Source organism: Phacochoerus africanus, chromosome 2 (assembly GCF_016906955.1).
Source record: "Phacochoerus africanus isolate WHEZ1 chromosome 2, ROS_Pafr_v1, whole genome shotgun sequence".
Classification (NCBI taxonomy): Eukaryota; Metazoa; Chordata; class Mammalia; order Artiodactyla; family Suidae; genus Phacochoerus; species Phacochoerus africanus.
Genome location: NC_062545.1, coordinates 22,390,048 through 22,408,626, shown reverse-complemented (window position 1 = coordinate 22,408,626; position 18,579 = coordinate 22,390,048). Strand labels below are relative to the sequence as shown.

The 18,579-nt window shown below is 42.0% G+C and overlaps 1 protein-coding gene across 8 annotated transcripts in view; it reads right to left on the bottom strand.

Moving 5' to 3' along the window:
• Positions 1–9,126: 9,126 nt before the first annotated feature.
• The window catches only part of HIVEP2 (HIVEP zinc finger 2), a 196,715-nt gene continuing 187,262 nt past the window's right edge, over positions 9,127–18,579 (bottom strand). For all 8 annotated transcript variants that reach the window (XM_047770061.1, XM_047770063.1, XM_047770065.1 and 5 more), the window contains 2 exons: positions 17,316–18,211; positions 9,127–11,588 (listed from right to left, as the gene is read on the bottom strand). In XM_047770061.1, the coding sequence (XP_047626017.1) occupies positions 10,764–11,588; positions 17,316–18,211 (1,721 nt within the window). In that variant the 3' untranslated portion in view covers positions 9,127–10,763. The remainder of the gene's footprint in view (positions 11,589–17,315; positions 18,212–18,579) is intronic.

Here is an 18,579-nt window from a genome sequence, read left to right as displayed (position 1 = left end):
ACAGGGAAGGAGGAGAAGACACAGAGCAAGGAAGAGCTTTTCCAGTAGAAAATAGAGCATGTGCAAAGGCCCAGTAGGTGGAGGAACAAGGCAACATTGGGGGAATTGTTGTGCCAGTGTGCCTGGAGCACAGGGGAAGAGCAGTGCAGGCAAAGGCCAGAAGAGAAGCCTGCACACTAGGGCACTGTAGACATGTGAATGACTTTGACCTTCCTCTGAAGGGCAGTGGGAAACGCCTGCATTAGTTTATGCTGGCCAGTGACATAATCAAATGTAGGCTTTCAAAGGGTCACTCAGTCTGCATGCAAGGAGGGAGACTTATTCACAAGGGAGGTGGGAGAAGAGCACTGCAAGCAATCCAGCTGAGGCATAGTGGCTGTGTTAACCAGCTTTTTATGTTCTATATTCTGATGCCTGACACCTGGGGCCCGGCTGACTCTTGAGGAAAGTGTAAACAAATGGCTTTCCAACATACCTCTACATGCAAACCAAATAATTCAGAGCCCATGCCCAAAATTGCCTTTATTTTTTTGGCCAATTGAGCCTGCATCTGTTATTTTTATTTAGTCTCTAACAAATAAAATAGCACGTCATGATGCCAAGGGACTCACAAATGTGAACAAGTATTTTTGACCCTTATTTTATTTATTTACATATTTAGGCCACTCTCATCTAAATGCAGAAGTTCCTGGGCCAAGGGTCGAACTCACGCCATAGCAGCAGCCCAACCTACTGCAGACACTGGACCCTTAACCTGCTGCACCACAAGAGAACTCTCCAACTGCCATTATTTTTTTCTTTTGTACCAAGATTTTATAGTCTGGGCCACTTCCACCTGCCCTAATTACCCTAAGGCCAGGCACTAGACCACAAGTTCCAGGGCCCACTGAGATTATCCAACCAGCTAACTCTAAATCTGCTTACCCTGCCTTGCCCATTCCTTCCAGTAGAAACCACAGTAAAGGTTTTTGTCCTGTTATATCCTCTCTCCCCCTGCCTCCTGACAAACCCTGGTGCTTCCCTGTGTGCACTGCCCCCCCTCCCCCACCCCCGCCATGGGGTAAGTATGACCCCTCCTCTTGGAATCTGTGAGTATCACAAACTATCTTTTCAATGGCAATTGTCTCCTGATCCTGTGGCCTTACTGTAACTAAATAAAAAAATATATATATATTTTAAAACAGTGGCATATTAGAGAAGAGAGGGGCATATCCGAGAGATATTGGAGATCAATGGGACATGTGATGGATTGCCTGTGGGGGAGAGAGGATGTCAAGAAAGATATCTAGGAGTTCCTGTTGCAGCTCAGTGGTGACAAACCCAACTAGTATTCATGAGGATGCAGGGTCGATCCCTGGCTTCGCTCAGTGGGCTAAGGATCTGTCATTGCCGTGAGCTGTGGTATAGGTCACAGAGGCAGCTCGGATCTCACATTACCCTGGCTGTGGTGCAGGCCGGTGGCTCCTGTTCGACCCCTAACCTGGGAACCTCTATATGCCGCAAATGTGTCCCCCTGCCAGAAAGAAAGAAAGAAAGAGAGAGAGGGAAAGAGTGAGGGAGGGAGGGAGGAAGAAAGGAAGGAAGGAAGGAAGGAAGGAAGGAAGGAATCAGGAAGAAGTTATAAGAAAAAACAAGAAGAAAGAAGAAAGAAATAAAGAAAGAAGAAGAAAGAAAGAAAAAGAAAGAAGAAAGAAAGATAAGAAAGAAAGAAAGAAAGAAAGAAAGAAAGAAAGAAAGAAAAGAAAGGAAGGAAGGAAGGAAGGAAAAGAAAGAAAAGAAAGAAAGAAATCTATCTAGATTTCTAATCTGTAGGCAGAGAGAAGTAATAGCAAACACTTAATATAGCATTTATGTTATTCCAGGCCCTGTTCTAAGTATGCATACAAACACACACACACACACACACACACACAGACACGTATATAACTCATTCAGTTCCCTTTACATTTTTACAATTCCCATTTCGCACAAGTTGAAACAGAGATTCAGAGAAGTTAGTAGTCTGCTGTGGAAAGGGACTAGCTAATCGTCATCCATCCTCTCTTTTGCTCCTTTGGAAAGCAGCTGGGATCCATTTCTCAGCCTCTTTTGAGGCTGGGTGTGGTCAAGTGACTGAATTCTGGCTATTAGAACATGGGGGTGGAGGGATGATGTATAGTATTTCCGGGCCTGGCTCATAAAATCCTCCCATGTACCATTCGTCCTTCTTGATTAATGAATGGACGCTGGAAGCCTCCTGTTGAAAATGGTGCAGCCATAAGACAGATGGAGCTTGGATCCCTAAATCAAGGAACAGCAGACTTTTTCTGTCAAATAGCAAAGAGTAAATACCTTTGAGGATCAGGAAGCACACTTGAGGATATTATGTAGATACTTCTATAATCATTTAAAATGTGGTAATTTAAAAATTTAAGAACTATTCTTAGCTCATTTGTTGCACAAAAAATGTGCAGCAGGCCAAGTTCAGTCACAGGCCTTAATTTACCAAGACTGCCTTAAATCACTCCTTAAAGGAAAGCCACCTGCTGATTTGGAAAACTTTTTGTGCATCTGTAATAGGCTGCTTGTGTGTCTAGTCACTGCAAATTTGGGGGCTGTTTGTTACAGCAGTGCCCGGCCCCCTATAACTTACTCTAGGCCACATAGCTAGGAAGTAGCAAAGCACGGATCTGAACCCATGTAGTCTGGCTTTCAAGCTCCTGCTTGCTGACATTGCACGATGCTGTCTCTTGAGACAGAGGACAAATTTGACCATTGGCCTCTCCCAAGGGCTGGGAAGGGGCCGAGGAGGTTCGCATGCCTCTTACTGCCATCCCCATTCCAAGTAAGACTTAATAAGCGTCAGAAAGAAGTACAGAGACAAGCGGTAGGAATTCTATGTTACACAGCTGTGCCTGGAATACCCACTGTGTACCCAACTTTAATAACAAGATCTCATTTGAGAGCATCACCGATGGTGTCTTGTTACTGTTCCTTCACGGAAGAGGTCTAATGTTTTGCATCTCATAAATCCCCTCCAAGTGCCATTTCTTCCAACTCCAATTCTATTGCCACCTTTTCAGGAGTGTCCCCCCAATGCAGAGTCTACCCAGCGCTTGAAGCGTGCTACACTTCTGCTTGCAGGGAGTGGGACGGAGAGATGTGAAAGGCCTGGCTCTGGGACCATCCCATACTTTTCCACGGTCTACATTCCTTAAATATTTTTGACACCTTATTTAAAATGACTAAAGAAACACATAAAAGATTTCTTCCTGGAAATTTACAGTGTATAAGAAAGGAGGGTAGTCTGGTATAGATTATCTTGAACATGTCCATGTCCAAAATGTTGAATGGGGTACTGTGTACCTAAAAAATAGGCAAGCCTTCCTGTTCTAGGTCTGGAAAGGAATAAATTGGCATCTTAAAATGCTATTCCTGCCCTTTCTTGCCATCTTTCCCCACCAGGCAGGATTTGTTTACATTGGTGTTTATAGTTACCCGTTGGCCTCAATTCTGAGATCTTAATTCTGAGATCTCGCTCATGGATAAAGAATGTGAAAAGAAGGTTTCTGCGGTGACGTTTGCATTTTTAAATTAATGGTGCTGCTAATTAATCTTTCCCATCCATCTCAGGGAAAAGAGGATGAATAATATGAAAACAGAGGTTGTTATAAGAGAAAACAGTTAATAAGAATTCATTTTGGAATTTTCCTTAGACTTGGCTTTTTTTGGTTTTGGTTTTGGTTCAGGAAGGTAGATGAAAGATAATATTTTTTATTTATCCTGGACCCAATGTTCTTAAAGACAAATAAATGATGATCTATGTCTATATCATTTGCCTGACTTGTGAACACTCATGACTGAAGTTGTGATTTAGGTCTGTCACGCTAAATTCTAGAAATGCAGTGCACAGTAATTCTCTTATACAAGGCAACCAGAGCTACTAGTTAGTTGATTCATTTTAAAAAGTCAAAAGATCACAAAACCGTCATAATTACATCTTTAAATATTTTTATTTTAACTTAAAAGTTAAAAATGCTCATACATTTACCATCTTTTAGTGTACTAAAAGAGCAACTTTTTTAAAAGGGAAAGGGAATTTTAGCATATTTTTATCCACAAATACATATGAGGATTAAAAGAGACAGGCCTGGCATATGATAGGCTTTAAATAAATGATAGGTGATATTATTAATATTATTAAGAAAATATGCCATCTTTCCTGTATGTCTGTTACAGGAAATCAATCAGGTAGCTTAAATGAAACCCAACCATAATAAATTAATATTCCAGTTTTAATTTAAAGAGGAATGAGAATTAAAAGACATTCAAGATTTGTAATAAGTCATGTCTTCTAGAAGAAGACATGTGGTTCTAAAAAATCACTGGTACTATGCAAAATCATGCAATACAAACCACAGGGCTTGTGAGGAAAACAGGGTTGGGGACACCATACTCAAAAGCTTCATCCATGACACATAAAGAAAAAGATGGGATTCCAGAAAAAAATTGTAGCACAGTTTTATACAAGTTAAATGGTTAAGAAATACACAAGAACTACAAGAAAGGCAATACTTTACTGAGAAAAAACATCTAACGTTCCCTAGTAGAAGTGGGCAACAGAAGAGCCACTGTGGTTATTATGAAGTGAGGGAGGGAGAGTTAGCTGAAATTGGACAGAAGGTTGCAGCCTGGTTCACTATCTGTGCAGGTGTGTTGAAACAAGGTAGCTGGTAGAGTTTAGGGTGCTAGCATGTGCATGTCTATAGGCCTACGTGGCTCCTTCAGCTAAGGGCACTTTTCTGGGTTCACCTAGTGTTTCTTGCTGAAAAAGTCCTGCCTAAGCAAATGCATTATGTTCAGATTGTTCCTTAATGTAACAATTGCTTTGGAACAAACTTTAAAACAAATGTTACAGCAGAACTAACTATAGACTGAATTTTTCTAGGAAGGCAACTACCATGTGAAATCAAGAAAAAATATTTGTTTTGTTTGGAACGTTCCAAGATTTATCCACCATTTCAGAAAAGTATGTCCTTGAGGCAATGCCACTTGTGGTGTGTGAGTTCCCAACATGATATATGGCATGAACCTGCACTTGTGGCTGTTGTATTCCTGGTGATCAATGTCATAACTGATCTTCTACTATCATCCTTAACTGTCATGTTATAGAGAATTCATCTATTAAATAAGAAGATACAATTTTATTAGAGATTGCATTCCTGCCATTTTTCCCTTACATAGAGTTAGGCTATAATATTGAAATTTTGGAAATGATATGTAAAGGCCAGTTACATTATATAAAAGGGGCAGGATAAATATGTATTAGGAATGGAGGGTGGCAGGGGGTTTGATGGACTGTGAACCACTGATATAGGGATAAAGGGAATGTTAGCATATCTGTATCCACGAATACATGTAAGGAATAAATGAGATATATCTGACATATAATAGGCTTTAAATAAATGATAGGTATTATTATTATTAATAATACAGTATTAGAAGACCCACATATCCAGTTGCTCCCTGAATCTTTCCTTTCTGATGCCCACAGGGCCCTCAAACTCAAATCATGGTTACCAAATTGCCTTTTACTCCTCAAACCTATGTCCTACACTGGGTTTAACCTTGCAGTGCGTCCTGTTTAGCCCCATAGTGGCCAGCTAGAAAAGCCGTGTTATCTGTGCCTTTTTTCCCTTCTGAGAGGCCTCTATCCAATAAATCCCCAGTCCCATAAATTCTAGCCACCACCCCTCCCTTGTGTTTCAAATCTACCTGCTTTTCTTTATCCCAACTACTACCACATCATTTCCAGCTGCCATCTCTCCTGCCCTCATTATAGAAATAGCCTTGGAGCTAAGCTCAGTCTCCTCTCTTACCCCATCACCTCTATCCCCTTTATCATCAACCAACAGAAACACAATGAGCCACAGATGCAATTTTCCATATTCTGGACCAGTATTTAGGAAAGGAGCCGAGGGCAATCAATTTCGATAACAATTTATTTAACTTACTATATCCAAAATAGTAAAATTAAAATTTAGTCATTTAAATGTTATTAATATGAAAAATTATAAAATGTTATTAATATGAAAAATTATAAAATGTTATTAATATGAAAATTATAAAATTAAAATTATTCATTTAAATGTTATTAATATAAAAATTATAATATGAAAAATTATAAAATTATAAAATTATTTAACTTACTATACCCAAAATAGTAAAATTAAAATTTAGTCATTTAAATGTTATTAATATGAAAAATTATAAAAGCCGAGGGCAATCAATTTCGATAACAATTTAACTTACTATATCCAAAATAGTAAAATTAAAATTTAGTCATTTAAATGTTATTAATATGAAAAATTATAAAAATTATAAAAATTATAAAATGTTATTAATATGAAAAATTATAAAATTATAAAAGTCTGTGGCTCAGTGAGTTAAGAACCTGGCTAGTATACTTGAGCATGCCAGTTCAATCCCTGGCCTTCCTTAATGGGTTAAGGATCTGGCATTGCCACAAGTAGTGGTGTAGGTTGCAGATGTGGCTTGGATCCCTCGCTGCTGTGGCTGTGGTGTAGGCCAGCAGGTGCAGCTCCGATTCAACCCTTAGTCTGGAAGCTTCCATATGCCACGGGTGTGGCCCTAAAAAAAGAAAAAAAAAATCTGGCAGATATTTTATATTGACAGCACCTATCACTTTGGACCAGCCCCATCTCATGTACAATTTGAGAGAAATTTATGCTGTCCTGAGATACTCAACACAGGATTCCTGGTAAGCTGAGTTTGACAGTATGACTGAGCTTGAGTTGAGTTGGGAAATAAACCATAGTGGATCCCTTTGCAAATAGGGTTCCACAAGAAGAGTAAGCCCCAGTGACTTAAAACATCCATTGTGTGTCATGAATAAACTTTTCTCCTACGAGAGTCCTCAGGCTTCCTCTTCTACCCTTCCTTACCCCTTGAGTGATTCCATCCAATTCAGGATGACTAAGGGACAAGAACGGACAAACCTGGCTCAGCTTGGGCATTTCTTGAGACTGACCTCCCCCATCTGAACTGCTTAGGGAGGCTCGTTTCCTTAGCTGCACTTCATAAACCCACTGTCTTTGTTGGTCAATAGCACCACCTCTTTCCACTGCCCAAGTTAAAACTCCAGTCATTTCGGTCTCCTCCATCTCTCTCTTCCTGCCACCAATCAGTCTACTAGTTATTACCAATTCCTCTTCCTTAAGGAAAACTGCCCCTTCTTTCTCCATGACCCCATTGTCTGTTTGGATTGTCACCGCCCTTATTTCCATGTGAATGATATAGCTTCATAATTCTTCCAATTGGTCTCCCTGCTTTCATTCTCCCTTCCTCAAATCCATTATCTGGCTTGCTGCCACACTGAATTTTTTCTAAATCATAACCACACTAACAATGGCAGTGCTGCTTTCTTGCTTCAGTCCTCCCTGGCTCAGCTCTCCTTTGCTTATGGAGCCAGATCTGAGCACCTGGGGCTGGGTTAGGAATTTGGACTTGGACATGCATTTCTCACTTTACCACATATACCTTGTCATAGACCCAGGGAGCCAGCTACATCTTGCTTTTTACCCATGCACAGCTTTATACATCCTGGTTCATCTAACATGCACTTTTCTACTTTATTTTTATGCTCCAACTCTGCTAGAATATAAACTCCACGAAGGCAAGGGCTTACCGTGTTTTGTGCCGTACCATACACATAGCACATAGGACAGTGTCCCAATGTATGTGATGAAATTTGTCTCTTGAAATTTATCTCCTGGAGCAAGACAATACATTGTTCCAGGGCCACCCTTTCTTTTTTCCCCCCTTTTCTCACTCACATATTTATTGAAAGAACTTACCGTTACTGATTTTTCTTAGTACACAGTTGCTAAATCTTTAGGGTGTTTTATATTTCCCTATTCTTTCATATTTATATATGTGTGCTTTATAAGCCTAGGATCATTTATTTGAGTATAGTTTATTTACAGTGTTATGTCGATTTCTGCTATACAGCATAGTGACCCAGTCATACATATATTTACACATATATGTACATATATATATATACACATTCTTTTTCTTATTCTATCTTCCACCATGTTCTACCGCAAGAGACTGTACATAGTTCTTGTAGGACCTCATTGCCTGCTCCACCTCTCCTTCCGTTCTCAGCAGGGTGACTGCTCTCTCCTTTGTGATTGCAAAACACACCAAATGGACCATGATTTTAGCACTAACATCATAGTCTAACACATTTACTCACATTTATGTCTCTCTTCTTTACTTGAGCTCCTCGATGGCAGGAATACTCTCTTATTCACCTGCAAGGCCAATTATAGTTCCCAGCTCATAGTAGGCGTTCAAAAACTGCTCTATGAACAAGTGAATGCGTGAAATGAATTAGACGGAGAAAGAAGCAGAGTATTTGACTTGGCCTAGGACCACACACGCGTGCACACACACCCCCCCCCAATGAAGAGCAAGACACACCAAGCACCCCATGCAATTAAATGTTTCAAGGATTTTTCTAAGAGAAAGGTATTAGGCTGGCTGTGTTGACCTTTAACTCACCTTTGTAAAACAGTTTTAAAAAGACAATCTGCCTCACAAAACATAATTGGTGAGTTGTAAATCCACCAATTTGAGATTTTGACTCTTAATGAGCTTCCCTTATTAAAAGGGTTTTACTCTTCTGTAATAAAAGAACTATGATTTGTGGCTATTTTATGGTATATTTAGCTCAGTTGGTTTTTTACCTTCAGTCACTTCAGTAAAAATAAAGTGGTTTCCTCGGTGGAATTACAGACATATGTGCATACTGACAGGGAAACAGAAGAGGGAACGATCATTTGGTTTATTCAGGACTCTTTTCAGATACCCACTCCTGCGGCCGGGTTCTGAGGGCCCATTTCTAAGGCTGGCACTATCTTTTCTAATTGGATAACATGGGATCAATGACTGTCTTCTCCCTTGTCAAAAACATTCATGCTCTGCATACCTGGTGAAGGGGGGTGGTGGGCAAAGCCCAGCAATTAAAAGCACAGATGGTATGTCGGTAGCACCAACATTTCTTTAGCAACACAACTGGAAAATTAAAATGTAAAACAACACATAAAAACTAGACACCTCAAGCATGTAATTGTATATTTATTTCTCTTTTTAAAGAACACTCCTTAATGTAATTCAATATACAAACTTGGTTTCACAGAATTATAATCCACTATATAGCACAAAGATAACCCAGATTGTGTGTGTGTGCACACACGTGCGTGTGTGCACATGTGTTGTACTCCCTTCCCTTCCTTCCACTCGTCTGAACCTGCCAACAAAGGCTCTGCCCACCGTCACCGCTAACCGAAGCCCACTCTGAATGTTATGTACAAAAGACATCCTCCCACAAGTTCTTGTACCCAGAAAGCTTCTTTTCCCGTTCCCCCTGAGATAGCCAGGAGTGTGACACTCTGCCCCTCTTCAGGAGGGTCAAGTGGCTTCCCCTAGAGCTGATGTCAACCCTGTTACCGTGTGGACTGGCAGACAGGAAGGGCCAGGGAGCAGGGCTCCACACCCTTCCCCGCTTCCACACCCACCCCTCCGGGTCCAAGCGACCCCTCTGTAGTAGCCTTAGTTCCAGTCACCACCTTGTGCAGCAAGAACCAAGGAGATTGCTAAGCCCAGGTCTTCTCCATGAGCAGCGCACAGCACTGCCTGCCAAGCCACCGGGCCGGCCGATAACCAAGCTCTACACAGTCCCATGTGCTTTGTCACTTTAATGTTTAAAGACACCCTAGCATAGGTCTGTGGCAACCTAGTGTCCAACTGAGTTACATAAAATTGTACCAGTGATGCACTTGTACATATTTACATGGGGCGGAATGTTTTCCCATATTTTTAGGTGAGTATGTAGATCCACATGTTCACATAAGACCAAATACTTTTAATATTATTTATAACTGATTTATAAAGCTTTGAAAAAACTCACAATAGCACATTGTTTACTTTAATGCTTTACGGTACTATCAGTTTAAAATCACAATCAGCACTTAAGTTATAGTCAATCCAGCAAACAAGAGACAAAAAAAATTTACAAGAGTTAAGAACTGACTGATACATCTTTTATCTTTTTTTTTAAACTAATGCATAAGTGCAGAATAAGATACTCTAGTTTAAATATCTTGTTTACAATATACATTTTGTTCTAGTTACGCAACAGTAAATCCCATGCTTCACATAGAAAAGCAATCCACAACAATAAGAAAAAATGTACAATTTATGAAACAAAGTAAATAAATATTAGTATTACAGAATCAGAGCTGTACATAAAAGCTGTTCGGTTTTAATCATATAAAAATATGTTTTAGTGCAACCTCACATATATATTGATGCTGTTTTGCTTTACATCATTTAGATCCAAGTGTCCAAAAAAGGAAAGAAATTACATTTATTACAAAGCAGATACACAAATTCTAAAATATGTACAAATTACTGCTAAAAAATGCTTATAAGAATATAAGCAAAGTAAAGAAAAGGCACAAACATCTGTACAATTTTAAAAGTACCAGACCCAATAGGTTAATTTCAAATTTTGTTTTGGTCAGGCTCATGATGACTTGTTAATTTACCTAATTCTTTTGATATAACAAAAGTATATATAGTAGCAAACTACTGGAACTTAGGACAGGCATGCTATAAACTTGATTACCTCTATTTCTAGAAAAACAAAAACAAAATGGGAAAATGTGGAAATGAAAGTCTCCATGCATCTTAGATCAATGTAGTTGACTCTTTTCTGATGAAGGTTCCTTGCCTTCCTCTGTGCTTGAAGGTATTTCTTTGCTGCCTTGAAAGCCCGACTGTTTGTCATCCACACAACTCTTGCTGTAAAACGTGGAGTGAGCTAACGCAGTCTGTGATGTACCAAAATTGTCCTTCTCACCATCATGCAAGTCAGGGTGGGTAGCTGAGGTACAGGGCTGACCTGGCTCAGGTCCACTAAAGTGTCTAGTGCTAACGTGTGCACTTTCCAAGGGTCTCTGATGGGGCTCCTGCCCCCGAGCTGGCTGGTCTGCCCCAAGCAGAGCGGCCTCTTCTGTGGCAATCCGGAGGGAGGCGATGGCTTTTGTGCAAGTCTGTATGTTTTCCTCCTGTTCCCGCTCTGTTGCATTCAGGCTGTCTTCTGAAGTGCTCTGTTTCATCAAGAGCCGAGGAGAGGAGGGCGTGCTGGGTCGACCAGATGACTGCAGAGCCTGAGGCGATCGTTTCTCATGCTGCTTAGAAACCATGTAGGGGTCCTTAGCGAAGGAGTCCCCGGACGCTCCCCTCTTCTCCTCAGAGCCCTCCATTGGCAGAGGCAATGTGGGTGGAGGGTGTAAACCGGAAAGGGCCGGCGGCATGGAGTGAACCATTTGGATCCCACCAACTGGCACCATGGGGATAGGAGCTCGCACTTGCTGCTGAGAGTGGAGTGGAAGATGACTGAAGACATAGTCATTGGGACCCTCAGGGAAAAGGCTGGAGCCCGGATGTTCGAAAGCACCTTCTTGGTCTCCATAGAGACTGAAGTAAGGAACCTGAGGTAATCCTCTTCTTAAATTCTGCACCAGGAAACAGAGCACAACACTTAGGACCCACCACGCTTCACACTCAGGTCCAGCTCTTTCATTCCTTCACTCATTCACTTATTCCTTCAAAACATGGGAAAACGCCCTGATCTTTTTACCGATTTTTCATTCCATCAGACAAAAGAGATTTTCTCAGCTGTCTTTTAGAAACCATGAAGGTTGAATGAAGCTGTGCGTCTGTGAACACTTGCTTTTGTTGTTAAACAGCAAAATGTGATAAAACATGCAGTGTGTTTTCCACTAGCTACAGAGACATGTTCCAGCTCTGTTTTTTTTCATAAGAGAGAATAAAAAGAAAATAATGGCTAATTACCAGAAAAACTCTAATGAGCAAAACCCTACTAATGGATGTTTAAATTGAAAAGAAAGTAAAAAGATTACCATCTGTTTATATACTGGGCAGATCTTTAATATGTTTCTTAAGTGTTGATGAGTATAAATGAAATGGCAAGCCTGAAAATTGGCTTTTTTTCCCTGCTTTCTAAAAAGCAGATGACAAAATGGCGGTGACATACAAACTGGTTCCTCCAACGTGCAAGACATTGTTCTAAAGGAACAAATTCCCGCTCAGGAGACACCCAGGCAGAAGATCAGCACCAACATCTCCCTCGAATCATAATTCAGAGCCATATTTTGTATGGAAACTATGCATCACAACACAGTTAAATATATCAAATAGTTATAACTCATATTCATGGTTCAGCTGGGAACCAAAGATGATTGTGTCTTAATACTTCTGTTTATTTTATTATTCCCACTTAAATATCTTCTTGGCAATTAAAGTATTAGAACGCTTAAAATTTGAGGCCAGATCTCAGATTTCATGGTCCCAGTCCTTAATTGTTTCTGTAGCAAAACACGGCTTAGACTGTGGGATTATCGGGTTTTAATGAGATGATATGAGGTTTCAATTACTGAGATTCATTCTTTTAATGAATTGTCATCTACTAAGGACTTGATTTTTTGTTTGGTTTGGTTTTTTGTTTTTTTCAGGGCTGCGCTCACGGCACATGGAAGTTCCCAGGCTAGGGGTTAAATCAGAGCTGTAGTTGCCGGCCTACACCACAGCTCAGGGTAATGCCAGATCTTTAACCCACTGAGAGAAGCCAGGGATCGAGCCCTCATTCACATGGATACTAGTCAGATTCATTATCACTGAGCCACAACAAGAACTCCTCTGATTTTTGTTTTTTGTTTTTTTTTTTTTTGAGAACTTAAAATCAGAGAAATACAAACCTGTCAAATATGGTAGTAGTACTCAGGAGAAACAAGGAAAAAACGTTCTAATTCATTGCAAGGATGTTTGAGTTCTAAAATTCAAGCTATGTGCTACACCATTACTGATTCATCTGGTTCTATCTGGCTTGTGAGACCAGCTCAGGAACGATAAATTATGCATCATCTCTGCTGCTCTGTGCCATGCTTGGCCCTCACCCTGCTCTGGGGGATACGCCTTGTTCAAGCAGAAAACAAATTCGTGTTGGAAATGAAATCATGCAATCATCAACCCTATAAACACAAGGAACTCATAAGCTAGGTAAGGGGAGGATTTTATGGCATAAGAAAGAATCATTTATTTTATTTTGAGAAAGAATCATTGAAGTGCTACCCCAAAAAACCCCTCTTGTATTTGCTCTGGTTTAGAAAAACCATCTTTACTTCCTCCAACTCCAGGGAAGATGAAGAACCCGAACCACCTTTGAAGATAACAAAATGAATCTTCTTTTGATCGCAACGATCGCAGATTCAAAGTTTAAAATCAAGTGGAGCTTGGCTATTTCTCCATTTTGCTTTTCACTGCCATTCTGTGATGTCCCCTGCATATACCTAATCAGAATCGGGGGTTTGTGAGGCAGCCACAGACAGAGCTGGCCCATTTCATGAGATCTCTGACTCGAGTCTAACAAAGGGAGACATGAAAAGTCCCCTAAAAATAGGATGTATTCAATATGTTCAAAAGCCAAGAGAATTTTGTGTTAAGAGTGAAAGTCAGAAATCAAACGATTACAACCACATAAGCTACTGTCCCAGGCCATAAGCTACTGTCCCTAGCACGTAACCACTTCCACCGCTCCAAATGCTGCCAGGACTCTCCACACATCCTCTCTCCTCTTTTGCACCCTCCAAATAAACTCTCAATACAACTGTTCTACACTAATTTTTACTCCATTTGCCATCACACTTGGTTTCATAATTTGGGCCTTATTGTAATATGGTGAGCAAACTTCCCTCTTATCTAAAAAACCTTGATACGGAAATATGAATGAACTCGTGTGTGGGTTGTGTTAAGTGTGTATGCGTCTATACCCCATGCACCAGATATTTACCTCACCCGACTCATCTTTTCAACAGTGGTCAGTAGGTCCTCTGGAAGCAAATGCTAAGAAGAGGGTAGAGGTGCAAGAGGTTCCCTGGGGGTGGGGGGTGGTGATGAGGGAGCAGGGCGCTAATTACGTGAAGGCAGCAGGGAGAGGAAGCAGGTGGTCAGCTGGGACCGATCCAGGCTCAGCCAGCGGCCGGGCCCTGCAGGGGGAACGGGGGCCTTGGTTTGAAAACTGAGGCCTCTCCTGAAGGTGCTGACAGCAGGAGCCTGTCAGCTCGCTGCATTCCTTACAGCTGAATGGCAAGTTCTTTCAAGGACAGAAATCTGCTTGGCCCACCTCCCTGGCTGCCACAAACTGATTAAGAAACTGTGGCCAGGAGGTTAAGTGACTTGCCCAAGATCACACAGAGAGCAAGGGCTGGAACCTGATAATGACACTTGCTAGACGGTTCATGGACACTACACACTGAGGACCGGGACAGACTTTCTTTGTCTCCTTGATGTTCATCTACCAAGACTTTTAAAATGGAAATGGAAATTCTTTGGTTTAAAAAAGATGAGGCCAGAAACCATACATTTTTTTCATCATCATCCTTGAGCCACATATGACAAACCCTCAAAAAATGTTCAGTGAATAAAAAACATCTTTCCCTTCCTTTCTCCCTCTCTCCCTCTCGCTATCTATCTATCTATCTATCTATCTATCTATCTATCTATCTATCATCTATCTATCTGTCATCTATCTTAAAATTAAAACTAACCAGAGGACATAAGGGCAGAAACAGCAGGGTCCTAGAAGTTCAGTGACTGCATGTCACTTCTTCCAAACCTGCTTCCTAGACCCACCACTCCAGACTGAAGCACATAACGAGTGTGCCACACTGGGCTCCGAGGTTCTTTCGTGTCACGGTCACTGTCCTGTGAGCCCTTGGTCGATGTTAAATAACAAGGTTTTGCTGGTAGAATTTTCATCAAAAATAATTATTGTTGGCGTTATTCTAATGGGATATGTTCACCCATTACTTAGAGAGGGGGAAGCACTCATCTGCTAGAGCCATCAAGAGAAATACTTCTGGCAATGAGAACCCTGCCTATACATCATAGAAAGATGAAAATCCTCTGTTGCCCCTCCAAGACAGTGTGTTAAGGCATCGAATGGGAAGCCTCTGAGACCAAGCGCCCCTGCTTTAGGGAGGATTCCAAGATCTAGTCCCTCACATCATGTGAACAATGCCACAGGCTAAAAGTTCTCTAAAGGGAATTAAACTGGGTAATACACCAAGGGCTCAACACTTGGGCTTCATAAATGGTAAGCTTTAACAATTCTATTAAATATCCAAGTGAATTGGTATTAAAAAAAAAAAAAAACTAGTGCAAACTCAATGACTAATAAAACCAATCTCCTTCCAACAACAACTCTCTTGGTCATAGATTCAAAAAGTAGATGTACTTTCTTAGTCCACTCCTTTGCTTCCTTTGCCCAAGTTGACTGTGAGTTGCTATTATTTTCTCATAACAATAGTGTGGTAGTGCCAAAGGGTTATTTTTGGTGGCTGCAGCTGGCTGGATCCGCTCCAGCATCTCCCAAATACCACAGTATTGACCAACTTGGCCAACGGCCAGAACAGGAGAACCTTTTCTCACACACTCCACCAGCATCCTTGGCTCTACACCAGAGAAAGCATTTTACACCCCAAATACAGTATCCTAGTATCAAGGGATTGCTCACTCCATCGATGCTGCAATAGCATGAACTTCAGAAGAGCTCTCTTTTCTACTCAGCACCACCAAGACACAACAGCCTGTGGAATGTATCTCTTTTTCTTTAGCTGGCTAACTTATTAGGCTGGCAAATAAATAATGTCCTGATGGCTATGCATGTTTCTGCAGTAATTGCACCATGAAGACGAAGCTGGTGACAGGTTTGTAAACAGAGGGTGTTGGGGGCAGGGGAATGGAATGCAGCAGAGAGCTGCGTTCAGAAATGACCACCTAAGTATCTAATTCAGGGCGGGGAAAAGGTGATGAGAGGGAGGAGGCTGACCACTAGGGCAGTGATAAGATGGCAGTGCTGGGAGCTGGCAGTGCTTTCTTTGTCTGTGAAGGTCAGTGGTGACCCACAGGGCGGAAACCCAGAGCAAAGAGACAATGGCAAAGAAGAGAGCCCGGGGAACAAAAAACACATGGAAAGCACCCAACTCCAAAGGTATCACTCTTCTGGCTATGCTAAGGACCTGCTTCATTCATTCATTTTTAAAAATCCAAGAATGAAAGAGACATCAAGATCTACCACGCTGGTGGAACGAGGCAGGACAGGTATTTTTTCTATGGACTGCAGTAAGCCTGCTGCCTAAACTTCATCCATGATGGCTGCTGTTGTTATTTTAGTGTATCATGAGGGCACGCCATAGAAATCTCCTCTGATGCTCTCTCCCTCAGGTCTCCCACCTGCCCACTTTCTGCGGGCTCATGATCTCACTGAACAAGGGCACTCGACAGCAGGAGGTGGTGGTGCCGGCAAGAAAAGTACCATGTTTGTGCCTGTCATTTATAAACACACCAAAGGGGTCATTCTCCCCCATGCCAGGCCCTCACTGATTTCACGTGTCCACTCACTGTGGGCAAAGAAGTGAGTTTATTGGAAAATATATATATTTTTTTATTAGAAGTCAATGCTGGAGTTCCCGTGGTGGCGCAGTGGTTAACGAATCCGACTAGGAACCATGAGGTTGCGGGTTCGGTCCCTGCCCTTGCTCAGTGGGTTAACGATCCGGCGTTGCTGTGGGCTGTGGTGTAGGTTGCAGACTTGGCTCGGATCCCGCGTTGCTGTGGCTCCGGCGTAGGCCAACGGCTGCAGCTCCGATTGGACCTCTAGCCTGGGAACCTCCATATGCCGCGGGAGCGGCCCAAGAAATAGCAAAAAGACCAAAAAAAAAAAAAAGGAGAAAAAAAAAGAAGTCAGTGCTAATGCCTGGGCCAGAAGCCCTACCTGGCAAAGAGTTATATAAATGACACTGAAATGTCCCTGAGAGTGTCTGTCTCGGCAGTCATGTCATTCCAAAGACTTCACCTTCTCTACTCACGCAGAGGTTTCAACTCCTGTCTATAATGAGTTAAGCTTAGAAAGCATTTAGAAAGGGCTCACCTGTTATAGCTGGAAATGGTCTGCTCTGATGCAATGCTACCCTTGGGGTAATGCCACAGCCAGGTCACTGACAATAGCATGTGATGAAAATGTCTTCCTGCTATTTTTAGAAATTGAGTTGAATTCACTCCTCCTTATGAAAGATACCCATGTCATAATAAATTTCACACTATCAAGAGGGTCCCATGTGCTTGGACTTACGTATTAGAAAGAGAAAGCTAATTATACTTACAGGAGGCCCCAATACAATTGGCTCTGCTTGCAAATACTGCCCCATGGACAACGGAGGGTTGTGATATAAAGCCCTTCTGGGAGACGGTGCTCGTATGGTGGTCATGTATCTTCTCTCTCTTCTGGGAGAGAGGTCTCTTCTGGCCATGATCTCTTTCCCAGGTGACACTGGCCTCCTTGGGGACAGATGCCTTCTTGGTGAAACATCTCTTTGTGACATCTCTCTTCTCAAGGCAGCTTCCTTTCTCGGTGAAAGATGTCTCATGGGGGACAGCTCTCTCCTGGGTGACAAATGTCTTCTGGGAGATAAATCTCCTTTGGGTATCAGATACCTCTTTGGTGAATTATCTCGACAGGGTGAAGAATCATATCCTGGGGAGGAATGGCGGCTGGAGGGTGAGAAGTCCCTCGGGGAGGAGCTGGGCTCTGAGGACAGCACGCACTCTTCATCCATACAACTAGGGATGTCTAGCCTGTCTTTGTCTGGTTCCGAGTCTGTACTTTTGCTCTGGAATAACCTCTGGTATTCTGTCATCTGAGTATCTTCACATGAGTCACTTGGTGTCATCAGCTGAGTAACCTGAATACTTGGCAAAGTAACCAAATAGCTGATCAGCGAAGAATGCCCCAGGGAGCTGTCGGAAGGAACCCCATGGGGCACGGCGCCAACATTCACAGGCAGGGAGGAGAATCTAGGGGGCTGGGGACTGGTGCTTCTTGACCTTGTTTTGGGTGTCAAATCTCCTTGGTCGTCAAAGTCATCATCATCTTCATCGTCGTCCTCATTATCATCTCCATCCTCACCATCTGATTCTTCGGCATCTGAGAACTGGTGATCCGTTGAAATGCTGGACATGCTATGCTTCCCGGCGGCTTTGTGCAAATCTTCCATCGTTTCTGAAGTGATGGAACAAAGAGAGTGAAGATCAAGACCCCAACATGAAGGTTAAGAGCTAAGGTAGGCCCCTCTCTTTCCTAAAGCATCCCTTGAACCTCCAGCCCCGAGAGACAGTCCCACCTCTGAGCTCCTATTTAACACACAGAAGCGCATCCCTTTGTGACAGGGATTGGCTCTTAGCTTTTTATGGAGCTCTCTGGTTTCATCCCTACCCTACCCTCCAATGTGGACTCCGGAGCAGGACCTTAGAGCTCAGGCATCACACTACTCATAGAAAACCCAAAGTAAGCGCGTATGTAACAAGTTAATGATGATGTTAGAGGAAAAAGAAAAGCAAGAACCTGCCTCCACAGGTAAAGACCTCAGG